At 40.2% G+C, this 26,964-nt stretch overlaps 1 protein-coding gene across 10 annotated transcripts in view; it reads left to right on the top strand.

Moving 5' to 3' along the window:
* The window catches only part of DTNA (dystrobrevin alpha), a 223,663-nt gene extending 197,339 nt beyond the window's left edge, over positions 1-26,324 (top strand). For 5 of the 10 annotated variants that reach the window (XM_030971773.1, XM_030971774.1, XM_030971769.1 and 2 more), the window contains 6 exons: positions 3,184-3,280; positions 8,569-8,728; positions 11,506-11,595; positions 12,105-12,273; positions 13,002-13,134; positions 22,798-26,324. In XM_030971773.1, the coding sequence (XP_030827633.1) occupies positions 3,184-3,280; positions 8,569-8,728; positions 11,506-11,595; positions 12,105-12,273; positions 13,002-13,134; positions 22,798-22,944 (796 nt within the window). In that variant the 3' untranslated portion in view covers positions 22,945-26,324. Of the gene's footprint in view, positions 1-3,183; positions 3,281-4,583; positions 4,602-8,568; positions 8,729-11,505; positions 11,596-12,104; positions 12,274-13,001; positions 13,135-22,797 lie in introns of all 10 variants that reach the window. The other 5 variants (XM_030971767.1, XM_030971770.1, XM_030971771.1 and 2 more) reach the window with 2 other exon arrangements.
* The last annotated feature ends 640 nt before the right edge of the window (positions 26,325-26,964 follow it).

Raw genomic sequence — 26,964 nt, forward strand, 5'->3', positions numbered from 1 at the left:
TAGGGGCCAACCAGTCATTCTCTGCAAAAGAAGAAATAAAAGATAAGCCTGGCTTATGGTTTTGGAGGATTTTTTAAGTAAGTCAGCCAATGTGTATTTTTTATCAATTTTTGGTGCAGCCTGTTGTCCTCGAAGTAATTAAGCTTATGCTTTAAACTGTGTGCATGAGAAATCTCACATATTACTCCTCTACATTAAATTCAGCATATGCATTAGTATTTGCAGAATTAGGGCCTTAGGTCATTTGGAACAGGTCCCCCCAGCCTGGTCCAAATGCCATTAATTATATGGGAAAAAATGTTCAGAACAAATACCTTTACAAAGATTTCTAGTTTATGCTAAAGAAAATAGAGAACTACATGAAAATACAGCCAGAATTAGATGTTAATCTTTGGAAATATCCCCCATATGTTGAACTCTAAGGAGAGGTCACTTCTCTTCGTGGTGCAAAACCAGGCTGCAGAATGATCTCCTTGTCACGTGGGGGGTGAAGAGTAATGTCATCTGCAGCTGCTGAAGATTTAGAGGATCCTTCCTCCAGTTATCCCACCAAGCTAAAAACATGAATATGGATGTGACTGCATGTTAGTTATGATACTCTACATGAATTTACTGATTTCCATATATAGCACATTGAAGAAGTACAATTGTCATTGGCCCAGATCCATAGGTTCCTTGGAAGTCCTGAAGTTCACATTGTGAAAGCCAGACAGAGAATCCAATAAAAACTATTCAAAATGCTCTATATGAATAGAGAAGAGAGTGTAAGCATTTTCTTTCCAGTGAAACAATGCTAGACTGCTCTGCCCCCTGACTTATGAACATTTTTTGCCACTTAGCCACTCCTCACACAACTAATATTTTAGTGGTCTGATGCATATCCAAAGGAAATTACTATAAGAAACTCTGCTAAATTTTTTTCTTTACAAATACTTGATAGTTTTATTATGGAGTTTTCCACACAAAAATATTTTTCTGATTCATAAATCATTACTTTGGCTTTCCAATCTAAATACAAATTAGCTTCTTCATTTCTATGAGGGATTTTAATGTGTAATTACTTCTAGAGATCTACAGGCAAGTGAGATTGTGTGAGGCATATAACACTGACTGCCATGAAAACATGTACACTGTAAAATATATCAATAATGTAGCTGTTGTCCACCAAACCAAAAGTCCATTTTCAGCAGGTTTAGGAAATCAGCTTTTTATGTACTTGACTAATATAATTCATTATACTTTAAAAAAAAAAGGAGTGATTGTGCAGTGTTAGCAGGCTGACTACTTAGCTTTTCCCTCTCTTCAATTTTGATACACATATTAAAGCATAATACCCTTATTTTACTTTCTTGATACGCAGTGTCCCTAGGGCACTGATACTGAATTCCTCACCTCTACCTTCCCTGATTTAATATACAGTATGAGAATTAGAAAATAACTTTTAATCTCTGTGTCTGAACTACTTTGCATTCCTTCTGAAGTGTTCACCATTTGAAGGGCAAAAGCCTTAACTTTGAATTTACTGGGGAATTTTGACACCACCTCAAATTCCTGGACACTTAAGATGGCACATGGCTGTTCTTATGTGTAAAACAGCAGGACTCAGGGTAGCAGCTCTGATTTATGTCTGTTACCCTGCTGATTTTTCTGGCTTGAAGTACTTAGGGCTGTAGAGCAATTTAGTATGCTGAAATCTGTAAGCCATTTTGTGGGTACCTGTCCCACCACCTTTCACAAGCTCTGTAGTGTGGCACTCGCTGAAATGAGGTCCTGAACACAGCATTCCTTCACATTACTAGTACTGTCTTTGAGACAGGTTGGAAAACCCCTTACTTCCAAGAATTTGTTCTGGAGATCAGCAGGAGAAAACCCTCAGAGGAGTCTGTACAGTGCACACTGCTTAGCTCCTCTCTCCCTGTGGAATGAATCTAAAACCAGCAGAGCTCTGTACTAGGACCTGCCACTTTGAATTACACAGACCTTATTTTTGTTAAATAATAAACTCTGCTGCCTATGTACAGTTCATAGCATTTCTAACCATTACCTGTCTGGAAAAGCCAACCAGGCATTTTGTAGCAGGAAATAGATCAATCCTTCAGAAGAGTAAATGCAACCTGGCAGTGTTACTATATGATCCTATTATAAAGGTGAGGGATAGCACACATGAGCAGTCCTGTAGGAGTCAATGTTGTCTGTGTCTGTAGTTGCTCACTTACAGTGAAGGCTCAAAATCAGGGTTTCATATTGCCCTAAATACAGGAAATCTACAAGTCTTGTTGGTTCCCGAGCTTTTCCATTTAGGATTAAATTGTCATATTTTGTAGGTAGTACAAGGCTAACAACATAGTGTTTGTATGTTATTTGCAATGCAGTAGAACATAAAATATATGTACCTTTTTCAGTAGTAATATTAATTATATCATAACTTCCAGGAGGCAACAATTTTATTTTGTTTGTAGGTGGAGACTTCCCACAATTTAGTGGTTTAACGTATGCAAGTGCTGTTCCCCCATCCTGTGCAGTGGAGCTGTGCAGAATCAAAGCTGTTCAGATTTATGGGGGCACAAAGAGACTGTCACACTTGGAGTGGCTCAGTATTCACTGTCACATAGCCAGCAGTGCACTCTGAGTGCAAAGAACTAACTTCAGGCAGTTATGTGTGTACTATGTGATAGTCTTCCTCTTGTTTTCAGGAAAAAAAATAGAAACAAAAGGAGATTACTGTGGGTTTTTGTCTGAATTTCTGAACTCTCTTAGCTTCTCTCATATCTGACTGTGTTCAGTGCCCCTGCTGTAATTTCCTGTCCTTCAGGGCATGGCTTTAATTTCTTCTGACAGCTAGTGAGGTTATTGACTAGAGAGTTCCAAAGCTAAAATTGCCAGGCATTTGCACAAGGGACTATAACACAAGCTTGTTTGAACCTCATTTGTTCTTTGAAGAAGGGTCTGTGGCAGTGTCTGTCTTTTCCCTAATCACAATTCAGTCCTATGAGGATTCCCAGTGAGAGGGAGCTCCCTAGCCTTCATGGAGCCACATTTCTAAACCCTGTGCTGAATTCACACTGTGTGTTTGCTTTCCTGTGCTTTGTAGCCATGTGTCCCCATAGCAGGGCTGGCAGAATGATGCAGTTAAAAGCTGCTGCTGTGAGGGGTAAGCCCTGATCAGGTGTGCTTGTTTCTCAGGCAGCGGAAGGATGAGCTGGAACAGAGGATGTCTGCGCTCCAGGAAAGCCGAAGGGAGCTGATGGTTCAGTTAGAGGGCCTCATGAAACTGCTGAAGGTAAGGAGCTGCACCTGCTACTGCCAAGGAAAACACAAAGTGAAGTGAGAGAGGAGAGGGAGGATATGTAACCATAGAATTCTGCAGAACCTGACTGTTTCTACCACAAAATTTGGCTGTGTCTCCCTCCTTTCTTACGTTTTGCCTTCGTCTTTTAATTCAGGGGTTTCAGATGATGCTCAGATAATGTCATTCCTGTAGCAGTACTGCATCATCATTGTCACCTACTGCTAAAAGGAGTAAGGAAAAGAAATGAAACCAACACATAAAACAAGCTAACTATTAGCTGTAAGGAAAAAACCTCAGTACTGTACACTATTATTCACTGCAGCTGATAGTATAGAATCACTAGGCCTTTAACTTCAACTTTAACTTTGCTCTTAAGTTACAGTTTCTTTAATTTATTCAGTTGCTGGTTTTGTCAGATGAGTCATTTAACAGCCACATCTACCTCTCTCAGCTCAGAGGTGCTTCCTCTACAACACTTGTTTCATTTTCAGGGATACAGAAGCAGGCCCTTGTTAAAGAGATGAAACATGTCTCAATTAGGATCTCTGTTAAGAACCAAGATATCAAAAATCACGTGCATTTTTAAAGACAGGCTAGGGTAAGATGGAATATGTGTTTATTTGCAGCCTTATTTTACTTGATGTACTTCAGGACAGATGATGCCACAAATTCACATTGGAAGAAAGCTCCCTGAGTATTACAGGAGACTCTTTAGTTGTTGTCTATGGCAGCTCAAATGAGTTCATGGAAATTCAGTGCAACTTGGGCCAAATATGGCTCAGATAAGAGCAGAAGGAATTTCACTGAAATACATTTAGCAACATGCCTCCATTTAGATGCAACATGCATCTATTTAGATCCATTTGCTTCCAAGGATGAGTTTGTCACCTTTTGTCACTTGCCCGTCCTCAGACATGGGCTTTGCAGCAACAATGCAGGAATTGGTGGCACCTCAGCAGAGAACACACTGAAGAGCCAGCAGATTTTTGGGAGCTGAAATTAGGCAGGGTACTTTTTGTTCTACCCATGAAATGCTGCAGTGCCACAACCAGCAGTGAAGGCTGCCTGCTGTTAGTCACTAGCTGGACAAAGAAAACTTGGGTAGGAAATGACAGCAGCTTTCTGCATACTTTGCACTGTGCTGGTGTTTCTAAGTATGCAGAGGTGGGACCTTAACCTGGTCTCATATCTTCAACTATCTTGATTGCACCTTTAACCCTGTGCTCCAAATTTGGCTTTTTGTTCTTCACTTACATCCTGGCTCATCTCATGTGCTGATCCTTTTTTTCTTTAGGAAGAAGAATTGAAACAGGTAGCAAGTTACCTTCTCTTTGGATGCCTCACTAACTCCTAAATGTGATTGTGTTCCTGTGGTTTGTGTTCCTTCTTTTGCTTGAGAAGTGTGTGTGTGTGTGTTCTTTTGACACATTAATATTAAAATTAATATTTTGCAGTTCTTTCCCACATTAGTGTCTTGGAGCAATTTTCATAATGAAACAGTGCTCTAGAAAGTGAGTCGTGGCTACAAGGAATCTTTTCCTCACTCCTCTAAATTAAACATGTAAGGTATAAAAACCACACCTCAAATGTAGTGAAACCAATCTAGAATATGAATTCAATAGATAACATTTTGAGAATGCAATGAGAAACTTTGTACTTTCAAGAAAAACATAACTGAGCTTAAACTAGACAAGGGCAGTGAGTTTGAAAGCTCATTTTATCCAAAAAGTCAGGGCATAGTGTGCACATTTTTAAAAGTTGGCCTTGATGCTAACAGTCCCACAAGTCTTCAGGGAAATAAATGTTTCCTGCAACCTGGATCAAAAAGAGGAAGAATTTACATTAATAATAGTAAATTTTAGAAGATTTAATTGTTTCTGGGCTTTTCAGTATTATAATGGATCTTGGAAATATATTAGGCTTAAAAAAGCAGGCAGTTTACAGATAGCAGTCTGATTTATGAGTTTAGTAAAAGTGTTTAATTTTAACAAAATGCACTTCCTCCTGCTTTCCTCAGCAGAAGTGCAGTCACAAGTCTGATGTGTTCTGTCTGTGATACAGCATCCAGAGTTTGTAGGTAATGCTCACCTTCGTAAAACCCAACATTTGGTTAATTTTTGTAGAGTTGCACTCAAAAAAATAAATCTGCCCAAATTCCACCTCCATGTAAGGGATGTCTTTTTTGATTCTGAAGATCTGTTCACAAAAGAGAAGCTTCCAGTGTGACAGGAGTTACGTTATCGTGTAAAATGTTCACTGGACAGTGTAAGTGAAAGCACATTTTCAGGCTGCTATGAGGTATTTTTATGGATTTTTTTTTCCAAGAGTAATAGCCTCACTGAATACCAGGTGATGATGCTAAAGAATTACTCTCACCATTTCCATTTAATGATCCCCATTATGCTATGCCATTTCATGATCTGTTGAGAGAAACAGGATTAAATTAATTTCTGGAGGAATTGAATTGGAATGAGCAGCCTGCCAATTCATCTAATGCTTATGAATTATCTATTTCTCCATTGCCCTTCCTTCAGAAAGGATAATGAGTTCTTCACATCCCTGCCGTTTGATGAGGCTGTGTGATTTCCCCATATGTCGTCCCAGTTCAGTCCCAGCAGAGGGAGCAATGGGCTAAAACTCCTATAAAGCCAGTTTTCATTTCAAGCATTTTATGCTAAGCATGCATGACACTTGATAGTGGGGAATTTTTCCTGTCTAGCAAGAGTTAACTTAAAAGCTGTAGCAATTTGACTAGGGATGGTGAATTAAGTAAAATACCTGAAAATATTCCTGGGAGGCAGGAGAACACTGATAGCTGCAACCAAGTACTACACAAAAGCTGAAGCCATCCAAATATCCACAGTGGCTGTGGTAGCTCCCCTTTCAGCATACTTTAATCCTGAGCTGGTAGAGCTGTCAAGGTTTGAGAGTAATTCAGGGCTTGTCTTCTTTGCTGTCCTTACCAAGAGGTTAAGACTGGCGGTCTTTCAGACTGGCTTTAAATTCAGACCATTAGGTCCAGCCTTTGAAAACCACAATTCTCCTGATAACCACTATGCAGGAATCCAATCCTAATACCACTTCATTGCCATAAACTTGGGCTGAGGTGGATCTAAATGAGTGAAATTGAGTTTTCACCTCTCTGAAATCAGGCATTCCCTAATATCCTCCTATTTGAACTTGCTTTTCATCAGTTCTGTCTCATACTGCCCAAATACTATAAAAAGCGAGATTTTTTTCCTGGACAAGGAACTCTGAATGCTTCATCTTCCTGTGCTTCCCAGACATTTTGTGTTTATCATAAACACAAGATCTCAGTCATAGCTGCAGAGCAGACAGAGGGTAAGCGCTGGATGTGCAGCAGTTTCCACATCTCTTAAGGGAAAATTCCAGCCCAGAAGTACTGGCGGGCATCTGTTATTTTTAGTAAATAAAATGCCTATTCTGAAGTTCATTCCTGAATATGACTTGATGGCAGGAAGCAAATTTTGTCCATTTTTTCCTCATCTTTCTCAGTGAAAGTTCCCACTGTTGTTGGTGTTCCCAGAACAGAGATCGAAGGCAAAAGGGAGCTAAGGAAAAAGGCAAGGGAAAAAGGGCACTTGTCTTTCAGAGAGCTGAGAACTAAAAATTCTTCTGCAGATGTGTTTCAGTGAGGATGAATTGTGCTCCATTGGGGCATGAAAGAAGAAAGCTGTACATCCTGGGTGCCCTGCCCTGATGTGCAGGAGTTATGGCTAACAGGGACCATGGAGCATCTCCAAGTTGCTCTGGGCCCTTCCTCTGGAGGAATAAATATCTCCATTTCTGCTGGAGCTGGTATAGATGATTCTAGAAACAGGAGAGCATCTGGCCTTTATATATTCAATTTGCCTTTTCCATCCATCATGTAAATGTTCCAAAACCAATAATTAAAGAAATTGTAAGTATTAAATCCTCCATTCTTCCATCAGTAATGTGCTTATTTCTCATAAAACTAATTTACCCTTGATGGCTTTCAGGTGATAATGTCTCTTAGAAAGGGGTGATAGGATAAAAGAACAAATAGCTTAGTATTCTGATACATTATTTATGGTCCAGGTCAGGAATTTATAAAAGTCTTAAGGACAATGCTGCGCTCAACCTGCAATGGCCTGCTCTTGTCTTTCTTAGAACATATTTGCCAAACATAATCAGAGCCGCAGTGGCAATCAATGCCAGAGTCAAAATAAATACCATGGGAAGAGTTAAGAAATCCTCCTGTGTTTTTAAAATAAAGCCAAGATAAGGGAAACACCACCTCTCCAGTCACTTTTGACTGAAAACAACCAGGAGCTTGTGTTGCAGTTCCCCTTTAAAAGCACTCAAGCCACCTCCATCCTTGGCATCTGCTAAACACTGGGTTTCAAAAGCTATGTGCAGTTTGGTGTGGGTTCCAGCATTAGTTTTTTCTTACATGGATACACATTCCCAGGACATTGAAACAGAAGGTGAGAACAGCACTGTCTCTTGATATCATTCACCTAGCTGCATTAGTAAAAACTGCAATTTTTTTAAAGTCTGCTTGAATTTCAGCTAAGTGATCCTAACTGTGAGGTGCTAACAGCATGACATTTATATGACTGGTGTTAAAACATTTTCACTTCCAGCAGCTGAACCCGTGGCAGGAATTTATATTGCCCTATCCCTGCAGTGTTTTGGGAGTGTCTGAGTATGTGGAGCAGATAATTTAATAGTGGCTTAAATAGTTCTCTAGCTCCAAATAAAAAGCAGAAATGTGTGTTATTTATTGAGAGTGTCAGACTTTATGTGACTGGGAGGTTGCATGTACCATGAACTTGTCCTGCAGGCAGGCAGAGGGCAGGGCTCTGCTGAAAGGGGCTGCTCCAGTCCCTTGCCCAGGCTGAAAGCCAGGCTGGTGCCAGCAGTTTCCCTTCTCAAGCCAGAATGGGTTACAGTTTAGCAGACATGCATGTGAACTGGGGGAGTGAGAGGGGAGAGGGCAGAGAGCTCTGTAGTGTGGTCTTTATTAACTTGGATTTTTTTTTTAATTTAGCTGCCTGACATTTTCCCATGCTTGGAGGAAGTCAGATCTTGACTCATATTTTCCTACTTACTGTTTCTCTACACAGAAGCCTTGCTGTCAACTAACAACTGACTTCGGTTTATTTCTTCTAGCAAAATTAACATTCCCCAGCTGATGTACAAGCAGCACGATGCCTTTAAGCTGAGGGATGGGTGGCCAGGAGAGCAGGCAGGCTCTTGCAAAGCCCCTGTTTAACACCTTGGTTGTTTTGCAGACGCAGGGGGCGGGCTCCCCACGCTCCTCGCCCAGCCACACCATCAGCCGGCCCATCCCCATGCCCATCAGGTCTGCCTCTGCCTGCTCCACCCCGACCCACGCGCCTCAGGACTCTCTGACCGGGGTGGGAGGAGATGTGCAGGAAGCCTTTGCGCAAAGTAAGTCTCATTAACAGCTTGTCTGAGGCACCTGGAGACTGAAGAATCATTATTTCTTGCGGTTATTGACTTAATGTACTTGAGCTTCTGAGTTGCATGCAATGAAACAAAACAAATCAAAAAAATGTCTGTGACAGCTGCATTTTGCCATTGAGAATCGACTTTGTCAGCCATCAGAACAAGCAGGTAGGCAGAAACTGGGCAATGATGACAATTAATGGAGCTCGGGGTAAGAAGGAATTTTGATTTCTTCTTATCACTGCTCTGTTAACCAGAAAAATTGCTGTTGACCTCAGCAGGCATTGTCAGTATGTATTAAATAAAGACTTTACTAGAAGTAAATGATACAATAATAGAATTAGTTCAGGTGGAAAGGGCTTTTGTAAGTCACTGTGTCCTTCTGCCCCAAGAAAGAGGGCTTCAAAGTGAGATCAAGCCATTCAGGACCTTTACCAGGTGAGTTCTGGATGGCTCCTGTCACTCATTTTCTCTGTTGCAGTGATTCACCGTCCTTATTGTGTAAATTCCTTGTCCTTCTATCTGATTGGAACATCCCTTGATGCAACTTGTGACTGTTGTCCCTTGTTTTTTTGCTTTGGGCCTGAGAAGGGTCCAGTGAGACTAGACAGGAATCAAGTCTGAAAGTCTAGGTGAACCCTTTCCTTGCATTTCCAGAAAACTGTCATCACCTCCCCACTCTTTTTTCAAGTAAGAATAAATTTTAAACTGTTTTGAATTTCTAAGGCCATAGATTAAATTATTATGTTGAATAACAGAAAGTGAGTAGTCTGTGTTGTCTAAATGAAGAAATACTCCTAATTTTTTAATCTGCTCTCTCTAAAATATTTGCATAATTGCATTTCTATGATCCAAATAAGTTTTTTCCCCTCTTTACCCAGCACAAATTAAACATAAGTTTAAATGTAAGCTCTGAAGTTCCTCTGCTACAGTGGAGGCATGCTTCTTCCCAGGAACCCAGTTCAGCCCTCTCATGCACCCTTCCCCTTGATTTTCCTGTGAATTATGTCTGTGTGTATTGTTGGACAAGATTGAATCTGTAATGCAATCAAGAACTTTCTCCTAAAGTACTGGTCAATTCAAGTATTGAACATAGGCATAATTCCTGGTCCCATCATAATGGGTTGCTGCTAATCTCATTTTCTGTGGCAAAAGAGAAGCAGCCAATATGTTTTCCTTTTTTTCTGCTATAAGAAAAATCATGACAGGCAAAAATATGGAGCCCTAGCTCCTATGCTGTTATGGGACAGCTTCTTCTAAAGTTAAGAGTAAGATAAATAATATAGTGGCCACAATAAAATATCCATAAACAATGCTAAGTCTGCCTCAGGCAAATGCATTTTAAGTGTAAAAACATGTTCTGTTCAAGATCAAAAGCAATATAAGAAGTTATGTGATCACATTTTAAAACTGCTGCATTTGATAAATACCTAGGTTTGTGTCATTATTTACTGTAAGCTGTAGATGGGAAGGTCAAAGCCAAAGAACTTGAAGCCAGCATTCTGTCACATCTTGACATATGACTTTGTGAGGGGGGTTGGGCTGAGATTTTATGGCTCCATTCTCTGCTGCACCAGCAGAGATCTGCCTATATACACAAAATGCAGACAAGCCATGGTTAAAGGACCTTTTCTCTTCATTTTTTCCATTTCTCTTTCACATAATTTGCAATAGTTCAGAGGCACAAATTTGGGAAGACTTTAGAGAAGGAATGGTTGTCTCTGTGTGTTTGTGTAAGAGAGAGTTTAACTACTATAATTTACATTCCAGTAAGTATTTGCTAATGGATACATTAAAAAAAAATCTTCAGGATTTGAGAAACTTTTTTAAATGTATTGGTTTGCATTCAGCATGTTTTAAAAAATCTACAGTAGCCAATTCCTGTAAATAATTCTATTTGAAAGACTAGTGATTCTGTGGAATATATTGATTATTCAGCTATTCAACAATAGTATGTGTGTTTGGGATTTGAGGGAGTTAAGCACATGTTACCCACAGACCCCTCCTAAGGAAGGAGTATTCCGTGCAGCTCCCAAGAATCTCTCATGATTGATGGTTAAGGGAATATTGCCAGGTTCAGCAGGGAAACACTTCTGGGTGCATTATTAGAAAGAGTTTAAAAGCAGCCTGGGGCTGTTTAGAGAAGCAGTAGTGCTTCCTTTATTAAAAAAAAAAAACAAGGGGGGCCTGGGGGTGGGGAGAGAGAGAGACAGTAAATTATAGAATATACAAGAAAGTCCTTGAACTGCAGGAGAGGCTGAGAGGGAGCAGAGAAGAGAAATCCATATAGTCTTGATGAGGGATGAGGTCAAATGTGTTTCTTTAACATTTGCCATAATTATCTGGCGAATATCTGGCAATAATGGTGTCATTAAACTGAGCTGTGGGAACTTGGAGAAAACACTTCATTTCTTCCCTCCTCCCCCACAGGCACTGTAAATGAGTTCACGCTGGATTTAATCTTCCAGGCCTGGTCTGCTGGTGTCACCACACAAATGCAAGCTTGATGGCAATGAATAATCTCCACATATCTGGCATTGTGGTTAAATGAAGCATGAGGATAGGCTTCTGCTTTTGCATACAGCATAAGTAAATGAGGCCATTCTGCAGAGAACTCTTCTGCACGTGCCCTTCACAAGGACTTTGATACCCTGAATTATCACAATGACAGCTTTCAGAGGGGTCACAACTGCTTTCAACAGTAAAGCATATGTCATGTGAATAATGGTAACTTGTGCTTTGTCCATCCCTTGCTTCAGGTGCAAGACGAAACTTAAGAAATGATTTGCTGGTGGCAGCAGATTCAATCACCAACACCATGTCTTCTTTGGTAAAAGAACTGAACTCTGGTGAGTGAGGCATACAAGGGGGAATAGTTGTCACAGTGACATTTCACATTTGTATGAAAAATGTGGGAAGTAGGAAGATACGTATCTTCAAAGCTTTTTATGCTTTTGTTAAAAAAATCCCCAAGTTACAACTTCTGGAACTCAGCAGTTCTCAAAGCCATGGATGTAGAGGTGCAGCTGGGTACAGTGAAAAATTGGTCTGTGATTCCACATGGAGTGGGATTTCACTCTTTAGAAATTAGATTTAGCATAGATCATACAGGACCTGTTGTAAAATGCAGTCTGTAGTATTACCATTAAAATATCCTACCTAATAACTGAGATAAGCAAAAGTTTCAGTATTTAGTCCCACCACAAGAAGAAAACTATAAGTTTTGCCAATATAAGTGGAATAATATGCTTTAATCACTATGAGGAGGTGGCATTCCCGGCTGGAAGGGCAAAGAAATGCTTAAAGAAATAGGCAAGTGTACTTTTGTGGAAGTTAAATGGGACTTTTTGCTTCACAGAAGTGGGCAGCGAGACAGAGAGCAATGTGGATTCTGAGTTTGGCCGGACTCATTTTGATGATCTGGTTCCATCCCCGACGTCCGAGAAGGCTTTCCTGGCACAGATCCACGCCCGGAAGCCGGGATACATCCACAGCGCTGCTGCCACCGGCTCCATCCGCAGTGACATGTGGGTACCTGCCTGGCACCTCTTCCTCATCTCATCCTTCCTCCTCTGAAAACAGTGTGCAGCACACAGGATTTCCTCTCCCTCTCAATTATTTGGGTTTAAAAAAAAAAAAAAAAACGGCATACATCCAAGTGAGGACTGCCTCATGGTTACATAGTAGTGGGGTCTGTAAACAATAAAGGGACTTGGGACTCCCTCAGGAGAGAGCTGTCTCAAATCCAGCCTGGAACACTCAGGAAACATGGAGGTTGTGGGACAGCTGTTTTCCCAAGCATGCCCTGCAGTCCTATTCCCTGTTTATCCAGACTGAGGGACCTGTTGGGGCTCACTGGAAAAGGAGAAATGTGTAAATGGAAAAGACAGAATGCGTTTCATTGACCTACTCAATTGATGAACAAACAGATTGATTTTTACAACTTGATCCTTCCTTTTAAAGACAATAGGCATCTTTCTAGTTATTTTTAGTTCAGCCTCTTTGTATGAAGTTGTTGAGAACTTTTCTTACTCATTTCCTTAGGGGAGTGCCTTCAGCAGAATATGCCCTTTGGTGTACTTCATGAGAGAGGGAAATAACAGAAATGTTCTCCACTGCCAGGAAAATACTACTAGTGGAGCATGTGGTTAGACTGAAAGTATCCCACAGTCCTCATAGATCACAATGAAGGGAGGTTTTATTGACTCTGAATGTCAGTCATCTCAGGAGGCTATTTATTAATAATTGTTTTTAGGGTTACAGAAGATGGAGACCCCTATGTCAGAGCAGATGATGAAAATTATGAGAATGACTCTGTCCGCCAGCTGGAGAATGAACTGAAAATGGAGGAGTACCTGAAGCAGAAGCTGCAGGATGAGGCGTACCAGGTGGGAGAAGGACACCAACAGCCCCTGTTTCTCCATCAGTGAGAAAGGATGATGGCCCTCAAGTGCCCAGGGCCATCTAACCAGCCCTGGCCTCTGGGGTGTGATCTCTTCTGGGTTGCCAGAGCAGCCGCATTCCAAAAGCTGCTGCCAGCCTTACACAGACACGCATGCCTCCAGCCTTTGTGCATATCCAAGAAGACCACACTGCCTGAGGCACACAGCAGTGGTCCAAAAGGGCACCAGGGAACCAGGTGGGACAGAACTGCCTCAGAGCTTGTTCTGGGCCCATGCCCATCAAGTCACTTAGAGCTCATTCCCCACTGCCATAGGTGCTGGTTGGTGGTGTCAAGGTGTTCTGCTATTTCCTTTCTTTTTTTTTTCTCCAATAGCAAGAAACATTCATAAGGGTTTCTCCAGTGTGAACTGAAGCTCAGATGCAGTCTGTGTTACTGTCATTGTAAGAATCTGGAGGTACAGAAAAGAGTCTGGAATGAATTGTATCCCAGAGAACCAAGTATTCAACAAGCATCTGGTGCAGAGAAGCCTGGGGATTTGTTATTAAACACCTCCCTGAGGAAGCTCTCAAGTGGCATTTGTTTAAGAGTCTGAGCAAAGCAAATATGCCAGGGGGAGGTGGAATTCTGTAGATGCCCATGTTTGCATCATGGTCTCCACTTCTACCTAGTGTTGCAGATTATTGCCATGTTTTCAGTTATTCTGACTTGGAATATATGAATTTGAAATACATAACTTCTTATAAAGTTAGAAGTAGTGTCAATAGGAGGGAAAACCTAGTTCAGTTTTTTGGGAGCAGAGCTGAAACAAGCAAAAATAACTTTGTTTCCACATGTTTACTGGCCAAATTTGGACTTCACCCCTAAAGAACATATTAAATGGGGTACAAAAACCAAATTAGACATGTTCTGAGAGGCCAGATGTCTGCGAATGAGGTTCAAAATCACTTTATGGGCAGCAATTCTTTGTACTGCTGATTTCTAGGAGCTAATAAAATCTAGCTTTCTTTTCTGGTAATTTTTCTCTACTGTTCAGTGCTGGTCACTTTGGAGACATCCTGTGTCTGACAGGCTTGTGTTGTAATGAAGATTGGCTGTTCTTTTGGTCTTTTCTGTAAAGCTGCTAGAATATGTTAGTATTGTAAAAGTTCATTGAGTCTTGTCAAAATTTGAGGTAACTTTTTGAGGTTGATGTGAACATCTTTTCGTTGTTGTTGTTGATGTAGACCTGCTACATTCCCATGGTAGGTTGCCAAAAGTCATTTCACTGCAGAGGTCTTTAAGGACATGACAAAAGGAGCAGGATTTTTATAGATCATTTACTAAGGCAACAGCAGGTGACGTAGGGGGAATTGTCAGAACTTTTTATCCAAGATAGGAATGGTCAAAAGTCACAGCTTTTAAACTTCTGAACAGGATGAGCAGCTACTGCTGATGTAATGAAACATAGTTGTCAGTTTAGAGAAGGGGGGTCGGGGGGTGCCTAAATAGTCACAGCTGTCAGGCATCAAATAATAAATGCTATTCTTGCTGGTAAAAATTCCATGTTCTTCAGAAGAACAACAGACCAGTTTGACTGTATTTTGATTACAGTATAGAAGTGCAATATATGGCAATAGTGTTACTGGAGTTTCACAAGTTACAACGGGATTTTGTACATGCATAAAATTCAGGACGTATGTGCACTGCACATAAGGGCAGGAGAAGTTATGCATGTCACTTGATGGCACTGGGTGTTACTCTTGCTTCAGTCAAAATAGGTTTTTTTGCTGTTTTCCACCAACATTCCCAGGAGAAAGGGAGGAAATCTCCCTGTTAACATCAGAAGAAAACTCCTGAATCTAGGTGAGCCAAGAGTACACACAAGTGAAGTTTATTCGCCGTTGGTTTACGTTATTCCTTTCCACCAAGGGACAAAAACAGACAAAAAACCCAACACACACATGCACCCTCCCCTGGCCAAAAAAATGAAAAGCTTTTTTTTTTGTCAAAAATATATTTACTGAGGGAACAGAAGGTCCTCATTCTAGACAAGTTCTGCTTAACAGCATTTTTTCAGAAGTTTCATTATGTACTTTACTGTCTGTGAGGTTGTCAGCTCCTATCAGGCAGTGATTTGACAGTAGTGACTTGTAAGTAGAATCTATTTTTAGTTGATACCACAGCCCCAAAGCATGTAATGGCAATGCATGAGAAGTCCTTCCCAGTATGGGTGATGCCATTTAAAATAGGGAATGGGTTTAAAGGAAGCAAGAAAAGGTATTAAGTTAATAGGGACTAGTAGGATGATTAGGAGCTGGTTGAGAGTGTCATGTATTGACCCTGAGACATGTGCTTTGGCATTGGTTGTTCTCTGCAATTTACTGTTTATTTGTGGTATTTCACTCTTCTATCCCTTTTTCTGCTAATATCACTCAGTATTCTAAAAAAGCCATAGTTCACTACTTGGAGAAACAAAGGAAAATTGGAAAATTTCTGTTTAGGATATCCTGTTGAACAGAGGCCAGGTCAACTATTCTCATTTGCATCAAACCATTGGAATTTATTACGAGCTGTTTTACTGTTTGTACTCACATATACACTGCATTCATCTGGATTGCCAAAGAAAGCCAGAAGCTGTAGCTATCATAATGCAATTGTCAGCTGAAAAAATCTGCAAGGAGGAACTCCTACTAAGGGTGCAGAATGGTCACCTCAGTAACAATCTGGTAACCATTTTTATGTTATTAAATGTCTCACTTCGTGTAAAATCAGCACATTTAGAAAAACATGTAGATGTAGTGTAGCATGAAAGATGGTTGGCCCAAACCCACTCTTGTTATTTTGTGTCACCTTGTGTCCAAGAAAGATTTTTGTGCTGAACTCTAAATTAGTATAAAAAAGCCAAGATACACAGGGAAATCAGGGACATGAAACCTTAGAGGCGGCTTCTTTCTCTCTTTTTTTTTTAAGCATGTTGTAAATAACAAGTATCTGTGTCAGAAAAAAACCCAAACACATTTAATGCACAAGTATAAATGCTAACAGCGTGTATCCTCCCACATCTGTTTCCACTTTTGTTCTTGGTACAGTCTTTTGCTGATATGTTGTGTAAGACAGTTTTCACTGGGTTTATTTTCTGGGTCCCTAATTGCTCCCTTTATTTCTAGGCTTGTGCATGGCTTTTTTCAGAATAATACACTGCCTGGCTGCTCACGGGCTTAATTTGTCATCTTCCTGTTTTCTGTCCTTTGTTATCTACAGGTCAGTTTGCAAAGTTGAGTGCAATATTCTTCTCTCTCCTCTCAAGTAAGTATTATTATAATTTAGAAGAAAGTTTGGAATTAATTCTCATAATATACATTTCAGTTGCAATGCATCTTGTGGCACCTGAATGTATGTGACAATGCTGTTTCTTTCTCCTTTCAACCTGTGTTGGGATGCCTCAGAATCCCTCTGAATCAGTTCTAATTTATGGATCTGTAGTCCTAGTCCCAAGGATTCCTGTTAAGCTGTCACCCTTTTTATGTTTTTCCTTTGTGGACCATCAGAGTGAGAACGTGGGCTTTTCATCCCTGGGGATGATGACAAATATATTAACTAGTACAGAGAAGCCTTGTCCAGGAGATAAGGAATCAGATCACATTTCAAGAGACCTGAGTTTAATTCCATTCAATGCTTTAGTCTTCCTAGGATAACTGAAATAAATAATTTCTGATGAGATCAGAACATCTACTCTAGTGTGTCAGAGAAGACTTACGCAAACATTAAAGAAAGCAGTCCACCAGCTGCTTAACCACAGAGGTGTCCTCAGATGTGTTGTGGAAGTTTTAAAAGCCCCAAAAAGTGGGAGGAACTCAGCTACTGGATAGAAGCTGGCAGTTCAGAAATATGGCAAGATCTGTAAATTCCCTGCTGTCCCATTGATGCCTTAGGATTTTAGTTTTTATATTTTTCATATATTTGTAATCCTGCAATTCTTTATTGTGTAACTCTAAACTCCATAGAGTGTTAGCTACTGTCTTCCCATTTTGGTCAGACAAAACAATTCCTCTCTAGGCCTGGGAATCAAGGACACCTTACTGCCTCAGGCCCCAAGACATGTAAACAAAAGTGAGTTGGGGCTGAGCAAACTTGGGGTAAATAACTTCATTACCTGAAGCTGTAATTGGAAAATTAACCCCCAATTTGCGAAGGGACCAAACTTATAAAAATGTGAAAACTCATGACCTGTCATCCATTTTTTGGGTATAGTCCTGGGGGGCTTAATCTGCCTGAAATGTACCTGAAGGCCCTTCAATAAATATAACCGCTTTCTATTCCCTTAATTTTGTTAGAACTTTGTTTTTAGGTAACCCCAACAAGGCATTACCATATTGAGGTCATGTTCCTTACACGTGCCAGCCTCACAGTTGCAGCACTGAGGTTACTGCCAAGTTCAGCAATTGTGTTTTTCCTCAGGAAGACAGACAATATCTATTTTTATGAAGTAGCCTGTAACTTTGAACATTTGCCCAGGAAATGGGAGACCACACATTTCTTCTTGCCTCATCTGAAGCCATGGACTCTGCATTTCTGGCTCTCCAGGAGCGTTCAGTGCCCTGCTGTGAAGATGGCAGTGAGATAGTGCTGTCCATCCTGCTGAGACACTGAACCATGGGATAATGGGGATGGAAAGGGAGGAGAAATCAGAATAGGGATCTGATTCTGGTCTGCAGACTGAGCCTCTTCCTCAAAGCCAGAGCTAAAAGCAAGCAGAGGTCAGCAATCAAATGGACGCTGGAGCTTGGGCAGGGTTGTGTTCAGATGAGCAAAACCAGTGAACAAGCCTGTGCCAACTCTAACAGGAACTCATATTGTTAGATTTTGTGTGTCATGTTTTATACTAGACCTCCTCATTTATATGGCAGTTTAGATGGTAAAACTTGACCCTGATTCAAGGGGTTTGTGTCTTCTGATGACAGTGAAATTTGACTGTTAAAATGTGTACCTTGTGAAAGCCGCTGCTAAAGGGTATTTCCAAGGCATCTGTCTTAGTGTCTCTTGCAGCTGAAGCAGAATAACTGGATGTGAAAAGCAAATAAACTGCAGTACCCAGAGTACTATAAACACCAAATAACTGCTCATAAAAATTCTCCTAACATTGCTACTCAGGTTACATTCATTTTCTCAGTAGTCTTGTTAAAAACATGAGCCATGTAAAGTTCCCTAAACATTTACAGCCAGAAAAATAGGTTTCCTTACTCTGTTTTGGTGCAGTTGTCAGTTTTAGATCAGGTCATGTGAAAAAGAGACAACAATGTGTGTGTATAACAATGTATATAGTGGAAATTTTGTATATAACTGGATATAATTACAATTTGCAATAATAAATGAAAAAACCCCTTTTTAATTAGAATTACAAAACTCAGGCAATTCTATATAAGGTTTCCTTTTTTATTGGGAAGCAGTGTTAACATAGTGATGTGGGGAAACATACTGTTCTGGAAGCCTGGCTTGCTTGGAGATCTGTATCCTATCTCAAATTAGCAGATATCTGAGACTGAGATACTGTCTAGTCTCCTGGATGATTTGAAACCTTGTCAAAAAGAAAGATTTTCGTAGTGAAATTCTTTTTAGCTCCCAGGGGAGCCCTCTGGCCAGTACCAAAGAGTGTAACGTTCCCAGGAGCTATAAAAGCCCAGCCCTACAGAAATTGGCATCTGAAACTGGTGGACTTGGCACTTCACCTATATCCACAAGAACAAAATGCGTTATGGTACATTATGATAAATACATCTTCACATGGTAAATGAATCTTCTCAAGATTCACTCTGTTGTGAATATGGAAGTCTGTCATATCTTGTGTATTTTATTTGGTACTTACATTTCACAGCACTGGAAAAATAACTTCAAAATAGTTTATACCAGTCATAGTATCTAAAGTGCTTCTGCAGTTTTCATTGGGTTCTTGCTTGAAGCTTAGAAGCTGCATAGAGAGTTTTATTTCTAAGCCCTTATTCAGTCAATAGTGATACAAACACAGCTGATATGGCCCTAGATGGCCATAGGAAGTAGAAAGCCAGCAGACTTTCTCACACCAGTATTATGTTTGTGCTTATTAAAAACAAAAAAACAGACAAACAAAAAAAAATAAAAAAAAAAGATGGGGGAAATTAGATCAGTTTATTGTAGCTCCTTGTGAGTGATATTGCTGCTGATGGCCAGCCCCAGAGTTTTGCTCATTTCCTCATTCATCTGAAGTTGATGTTATTTGATTGATGATTTTTGCAATCTATTTGCATCTTTAAAAGTGCTATGTACAATTTTCCAGAATTGATTTTAAATAGCATCTAGTGTATAGCAAATTCCCAAGAGAACAAGTGATTCCAGTAATATATAAAACATAATTTAATTATGTTTTCTATTTACTTTTTATGTTAAATATACTTGTTTTATTTTTAGTAAAGAAATAGAGTGAATTCAAGCTTGTTCTCAGCAGGTACTAGGCAGATCTTGACATTAGGTGAAACTCTGGTGTTATTTTACCTTTATCCCCTTGATAGCATTTGGTTTTTTGCCAAGGGCAGCCCGTGGGAGCAGAAATCCTGCATTTCAGAGACTGGTTGAGAAGTTGTCGTTTTCAATTAGTTGCTGTTGACTCATGCAGTGGAGGTGTCCTCACGAGACCTACACTTTCCTAGATTTTTCTAAAGCTATGCTTTCTTACTGCTGGCATACGTTTGAATTGGACATGCCTAATTCATGTATATGCATTATTAAAACAGGAGAGAAAGTGTGAAAAGCTAATAGTAATCAGACCTAAGGCATCCACTGAGAGGGAGTACAGAGAGGAGGCTTTATTGCGGGTTTTGTTCTCAGATTTTAATTGTGATTTTTCCTCTCTTGACAAAAATGTAATAATTTCAGTTAAAGATTCAGTTCCATTCCCACTCCAAACACTCTCACTCTCTCAAAACCTTATAACATGAACTATTGTGGTATCTGAGGCTTTGGGAAACATTTTCCATTGCAAAAGTGACTGAATGGTTTCTATTGAAACAGGTGGATTTTTTTTCAAACACTAAGACCCCAAATTCTCTCAAATTTTTGCTTTGAATGTATTCTTAAAAAATACCATGTATTCAGTTTGACTGTTTTTCCGGGACAGAATTCATGTTGAGTAATGTTTCCATCTTTTTCTCTTGCCATTTGTTTCAAACCTCTGTTTTCATGTTTCCCAGCAGAAATTAGGACTACATCAGATATCAGGTGATAAAACCCATGGGCCAGGGGAGAGTGTGGTCAGTCTAGTCCAGAGTTGGTTTTTTCTTGAGCAAATTGATAAAAGCTAGAATTATCTGGACCATTCCATTTGAAAATAGCAGGAGGATAACAGCACAGTAATTTTCAAAAATGTCTGCTGTATTCACTCAGCTATGTTTTGGTTTTCTTTTTGGTTTATTTTCCTCCCTAAGTCCTCCTCTTCTTAGCATGTAGGCGTAAAAAACACTGTAAAAAACTGTGACCAAGTTATCAGGGAAGAAGGAGCTTAAATTTGTGAATTCAGTTCTAAAATTACACAAGTGATAGGGATGTTTTTTGAAAAATCACTGAATGGCAAGTAACAGAAAAGAAGCTGTGGATTAAGTAACAGAAGAGGTCTAGAAACAGTTTTATATCATGAAAAATCAGAAGAATTTTAACTTGGAATTAATTTTGGTGCTTCCAAAATGTTGCAGTGAATTTAGAGCTCTGAGGTTCATTAGTACTCATTATCTCTTGTAGGAAAATATCTCTAACCAAGTGCTGGCTGTGGAACAGAGAGAAGCTTGTGGAGAATTTAGAATAACCCTTCCCTAAGTCCACCAAAGGGAAGTAATTTATCCAGAAAATATGAAGCAAACCCAAATACTTAACGTTGCTGTCAATGCATCTTAATGCATCCCATGTTTCACAAGCCACTCTAATTTTACTCTTGTGGTTTATAATGGTACCATCACGAAATATGACATGTTCCTGTATTTTTGTATATTAGGAAAAACTTTGTCACCAAAAGGGTTGCCAAGCATTGAAACAGGCTGCCCAAGGAAGTGGTTGAGTCACCATCCCTGGAGATATTTGAGAGGCATGTGGAAGTGGCACTTGGGGACGTGGTTTAGTGGTGAGGCTTGGCGGTGCTGGGTTAATGGCTGGACTGAATGATCTTTTCCAGCTTAAAGGATTCTATTATTTACATAACCCTGAAGCTGATTCAGTAAAGGACAGTGTCAGGCAGCTGAGAACTGACCTCTTCCATGCCTTTGATTTGCATTTTTTATCTGAATTGTGAAGAGCAAAGAGTTCCTTTGCTACGATTACCAAATTAGTTTGCAGCCTTAAGAAGTACAGGTGCATGTCTGATTTTTAAAAGATATCATTTAAGATGTACCTCAGAATTTTTTAATTAAACTCTCATTAGACTTGCACTGCAAGTTTCCTTTGCATTTATCAACAAAATGTTAGTGCTTGTCTTTTGTAACCATCTGACACAAGGAGACACTAAATTAAGATCATCACACCATTTGGCATGCTTACGTATTAAGGAATGGGGTGGAAGTGTTTGTGCTTGAATAATTAATACTATCAAATGGTCTCAGGAAAGGGAAGCAGCAAACTAAACTACCTGACCTTTCTTCATTCATCAGATCTAATTTAACTATTTTTGCTGGAGAAATTTGCATTTCGTCTGCCATCTTTTAGGCCAGCTTTATGCTGAAAGGAGTAGGAAAGAATTCATGTGTGGGGAGTGGTATATTATGCTGTCATTATTGTATCTCATGCAATGCAGATTGGTTTTCTCTTTGAGGTAGTTCAAAAGAAAAATGAATGAGTTCTTTTACTTAGGAAGGGTCAAATGTGTAAACATTTTGTGCCTTTACAAGAAATGTGCCAGAAGCAGAAGTTTGCAGTATTACCTGTCTGTAGATCCTGACATTGTTCTGAGAAGCAGCAGCAGTAACCTATCAAGCATTTTGCATTACCAGCTAAAACTTTGATGCCTCTTCTGTAGGAATTTAGCATACTCACTGATGCTTCAGCATACAGAGGAGCCCCAGCAGAATCTGTGCACCAGTGGACTAGGCTGTTCATGAGCTGTAGCACCCAGAATCATCTTTTTAAGTAACTAGAGGTTTTCTTAGACACAGTAAAACATACAAGATATTTACATGTGAGGGGAGGCTCATGATGGCTGTAAATCAAGTGGCTGAACACTGCACAAGGTGGATGAACCATGGTTTCACTTTTGATAGTCTATTTATAGAGTGAGCTGGAAGGGGGAAGTGGAAGGAAAAATGAGAATGCTGCAAATGTGTGTCAATGCAGACTGAGTTACCCCAAGGTCCCACAGCAGAGCAGGCAACAGTCTTCTTGCCCATGACAAGGGAAGTTTCCAACTTCTCACATGGCCTGGAAGTTCCTATTTACAGCTCAGATACCTATGGCTCACCTAGGTAGAATGGCTTTTTTCATTTTTTAACTCCTTGAGGGATAACCACAGGAATTGGCCAGCTCCCTTTTTCTCTAAATGAAACAGCAGTCGGAGGCTTTACTTGCTCTGCCTGCATGGGTGCAGCATGTTAAACCAGCACTCTTTAAAAAAAATCTTTCATAAATTCTTTAAAAACCTTCCATAAATGTTTCTCAACAGGGAAGCTGCAGTCAGACAGACAATGAAAGCTATGTAAGAACTGATGATGAGGAGAGCTGCTTTCGGACAGATGATGAAGAAAACTCAGCTGCGAACTTCACAGAAGAGTGGAACCAAGAGGTGCAGCGTCTCTTGACAAAAAAATAACATAACTAAGTTCTGAGGACTGTAGCACAGTACTTTTGTTCTAAGAGTTGTAGTTTGTAGATGTGTGTTTTTTGACAACAAGACTTTTGTTTAAAGCTAACTTATATTAGCTACATCTTCTGTAACATGGCTCATTACTGGCGAAGCAAACAGACTGAGGCGCGTGCTGCTGTCACACACGGCGGCTCTGTTAATAACTCACGTGAACCCTTTGCACATGATATTGAACCTGTTCAGTTTACAATGACAATACTGTTTATAGTTAGAAATTTGATTTCTGAATACTTTGAGATTTTAGTAGATCGGTTTACTATACACTGTACATTTTTTTTTCCACAAGAGAAATAAAAAGCGACAATTATGCATTTAACACTGAATGATGATACTCCTGAGTGTATATATCTAGTAGCCCAAAAAACAAAGTACCAGACTATATTTGCAATTTGTTTGCAAGTCTTTAAATTAAGGCTTATACAAAATGTACTAAAATAATAATAATATAATTAATAATAATAATAAACTTCTCTAATTTAGGGCTAATGTGTAACTTAGGAATGTTTCTTTCAAAATAATCTAACAAATCAGCCATAGAAGTTAGTGTAAATATTTTTTTTCCAAATAGATATCATATACAAAAGGTGACATTCAAATGATATAGAATCTAGTTTTTAAATCAGCACAGATCTTCTTAAAACTGTGAACTATGTTTTGAAATACTCGTTGCTAAAGCTGTTTATAAACCACAGGTGCCATAAGATCCCTGAACTGACTGATGTTACGTATAATCCTCCATGGTATTGTTTCATTGATGTTTTAGCTTTAGTAAGCATGTGTTCAACAAACCAGCTCTTTCCATCTCTCTGCCCCTCCTCTTCCTCCCCACCCCCTTCCATTATGTTATTTTCGAGGCCTTCAGCTTTAAATGTACAGGCTTAAAGTGCGCTTGCAACTGTTTCCTTTTGATTTCCGAATGTGTACTGCCTTAGCCAGCCACCAGATGTTCTGCATGCCCTCTTGGAAATGTGTGGTGAGACTCTTTCAGAGCTGGATGGTGAAATAGCGATCAGTGAAAAGCACAAGGAGAGCAGTGGGTTCTTGCGAAAGGACAGGCATACAGTTACAGAATTGGAGTTTAGTCCAGTTTAGTATTTTTCCAGTATCAAGGCATTTCAAGAGAAAGGGGACTGACATGGCCATTAGGCAGGGTTAGGCAGTGAGGCTGCTGGCTAAAAAGTGTTTGCTCTGCTGTGACCACAAACCTACAGATACTCCTGAGCGGGCATTGACACAAACTAGCATCAGCTGCTCCCTAGAGCAGCCTGCTCCGAGGTGACACAAAGGTGACACCTCTATGGCACGGGGCACTGCCGTGCAGAGGAACCAGAGCCAGGCCAGGGACAGCTGGAGCAGCAGCAGGGCAGGGACACAGGAGGTGTTCCATGCTGGCCCTCCTGAGCTGTGCAGTGTTAGCTCGGGGCCACCTCTGTGCCAAGGTAACTTCACTGCCCTAATGCAAGACTGGGCTTCCAGTACCTGGCTGACCTGAAGTGACACTGTCTAACAGCCCTGAAAACAGTGGTGTTTCATACAGATATTTCACACCAGCACAGTTTGCCTACAGCAAGTGTTGAGATATCCATCTAAAGCAGGTTAACGTGGCTTGTCTGTCCTTGCTTTCATGGTGATGTGGATGTGTGCTGCCATCTTTACATGAGATTGCTATGTAGCTCGACCCAGTAAGTCCACTTGTTTGCATGCATTCTCCAGGCTCGTGGCTGTTTCCCTGGGCACTATGTGTTAGGGAATGAATATCTGTATGAAAGAGCTGCTGCCATGTTTCACTTTCATATCATTTTATTGTATATGCAGATCTCTTGTCTGTATATCCTTGCATACCTGGGCTTGCTCTCAGACATCCAAATGCATACTAAGGGATCCAGATATCTTCATATAAGTTTTTCATTTTGCAATCACTGGTCTTTGCTCCTGGGTATGTGCCATCCTGGCAAGGCAGGCACCATATCCTCCACTGTCCCCTCCTCCAACCTCCTCTCAGGAATGAGTTAGCCTCCACTAGTGCCTAGCACTCCATTAAGCTACTCCAGTGAACCTGTAGACATTGCTGTCAGCTCAGGATTCCAGGCAAGCATTTCCTGAACAGGGAGAAAACAAGCTAGAACACAGCTATGTGCAATGGCTGATTAATTCAACCCATGTAATGTTTAACTGTACCCAAAGTAATAGATCCCTCTCATCACCTTAATGTCTGCGTGCTCATTGTCACCATGCTTAAAATAGATGCACTAGACTAAATCCATTGCAAGAGCTTCCGAACTAGGAGTAAGAACTGAAGTTGACTAATCAAGCACCTTTCTTTTAGGCTGGTGTCAACAAGATGATCCCTTAGGAGTTCTGGGTCCCTTATGCCCTGGAGCTTGAGATGAAGCACCTCTTACTTAGCTCTGCAAATGTCTGTTTTAAGCATTTTTCCAACTGTTAAGCTGGCTGCGTTTTCACCCAGCTGGTCTTTTGTCTGTTTGTTGACTATTATTTTGGTTGTGGTTTGCGGTCATTAAAACAAACACAGTTACAGAAGAGGTCCCTGGTATGGCCCTTTTCTTAATTACCAATGGCCCGCCACAACCATCAAAGCTCCGGGTGGTTTTGCTGTCACTGGAGGAAAACCAGTGGTTTGGAATCAGGAGACAGGGATGTGAAGATGTATAGGGTCCTTGAATGTCCAAAGCGAAGGTGGAGAATGGGTTGTCTGTAAGTAGTAATGTTAACTAAACTGCATCAAAAGGTGTGTGGCCTTTGTTGTGATATAATATGTATTTTCTTATATGCATGAGCCAAATTGTTGCATCATAATTTATCATAGGTGTGTCCGCCTTTACTTTCAGTCGTCACCTTCTCCCATTCTTATTGGTTCTTGGCAATTACTGTAGATAGACCTTGTAAATATTGCAACCTCGGGTTGCTGTAATCACACTGGTTCAATTCAGCAGACAGAGCTGTGAACAACGAGCACTCCACAGTGTCCTGAAGAATAAAGGGCATTTTTACCTTTGAACCAAAAACAAAAAAAAAAGTATGAAGAGTTACATCTTGAGGCCACTAACTGCAACGCATTTTTAAAACACTGTACTTGACACCACTTGAGACAGATACAGAGACACTAAAAATGTCACGATATTCATTGGTATTGTAACAGAACTGCTATTGTATGGGGTTTTTGTATTGCTGTTCAGTATTGTTTTGTGTGTGTGTGTTGGAACCTACTGGGGACATGTTATATTTTGAAGTGATTAAACTATTTAATTGTGTGTCTATATTTTGGAATGGAATTATTTCTTCATTAAAAAGATTTTTAAAAGGAATTTATGGAGCATCATGTTTGTGGTTTATTTTGGTTTTCAGTGTCCTGTTCCATGGAGCCCAAACAGCATTTTTTTTCCAGTAGGGAAGGAAAGTGTGTCCCTGTGGTGCAGCAAGTAGTCTTTTGTCTCCTCCACCATTTCATGACAGAACTCCCTCCACCACCTACCCCAGCACTTTGAACTTGGTGTCAAGCAGCACCTGCTTTCAGTGGCCCAAGCAGTTTCTTCTTTCTTCCTTTCTTAATTCTCCGTGTCTTTAGCAGTTTCACAACCTGAAAATGAAGTTCCCCATCTGTAAAACACCTGCCCTTGATTCCCCTTAACAGCAATGAAAATGACATAAGCAGAAGACATCAGGGCCTGACAAGCTGCCTGGCACAAACTTAGAGGGTGGTACATGGTTCTCAGGAACCTAAACTATCTGCAATAGTGTAATTTTTTTCTTAACCACTGAGTTTCTCTGGCCTTAGAAGGAAGAAGACGTTGGAACAGGCACATTTAAATGGATTTGCCATTCACAGTCACACGTTCTTCTGTTGCAGATGAGCACAAAGTCTGTTTTTCCAATTACGCTTTTAAGATGTCTTTCCTTGTAGTTGTTGGTAATTGCAACTGGTTGCTAACCTGAAAGAGCATGGAG

Source organism: Camarhynchus parvulus, chromosome 2 (assembly GCF_901933205.1).
Source record: "Camarhynchus parvulus chromosome 2, STF_HiC, whole genome shotgun sequence".
Taxonomy (NCBI): Eukaryota; Metazoa; Chordata; class Aves; order Passeriformes; family Thraupidae; genus Camarhynchus; species Camarhynchus parvulus.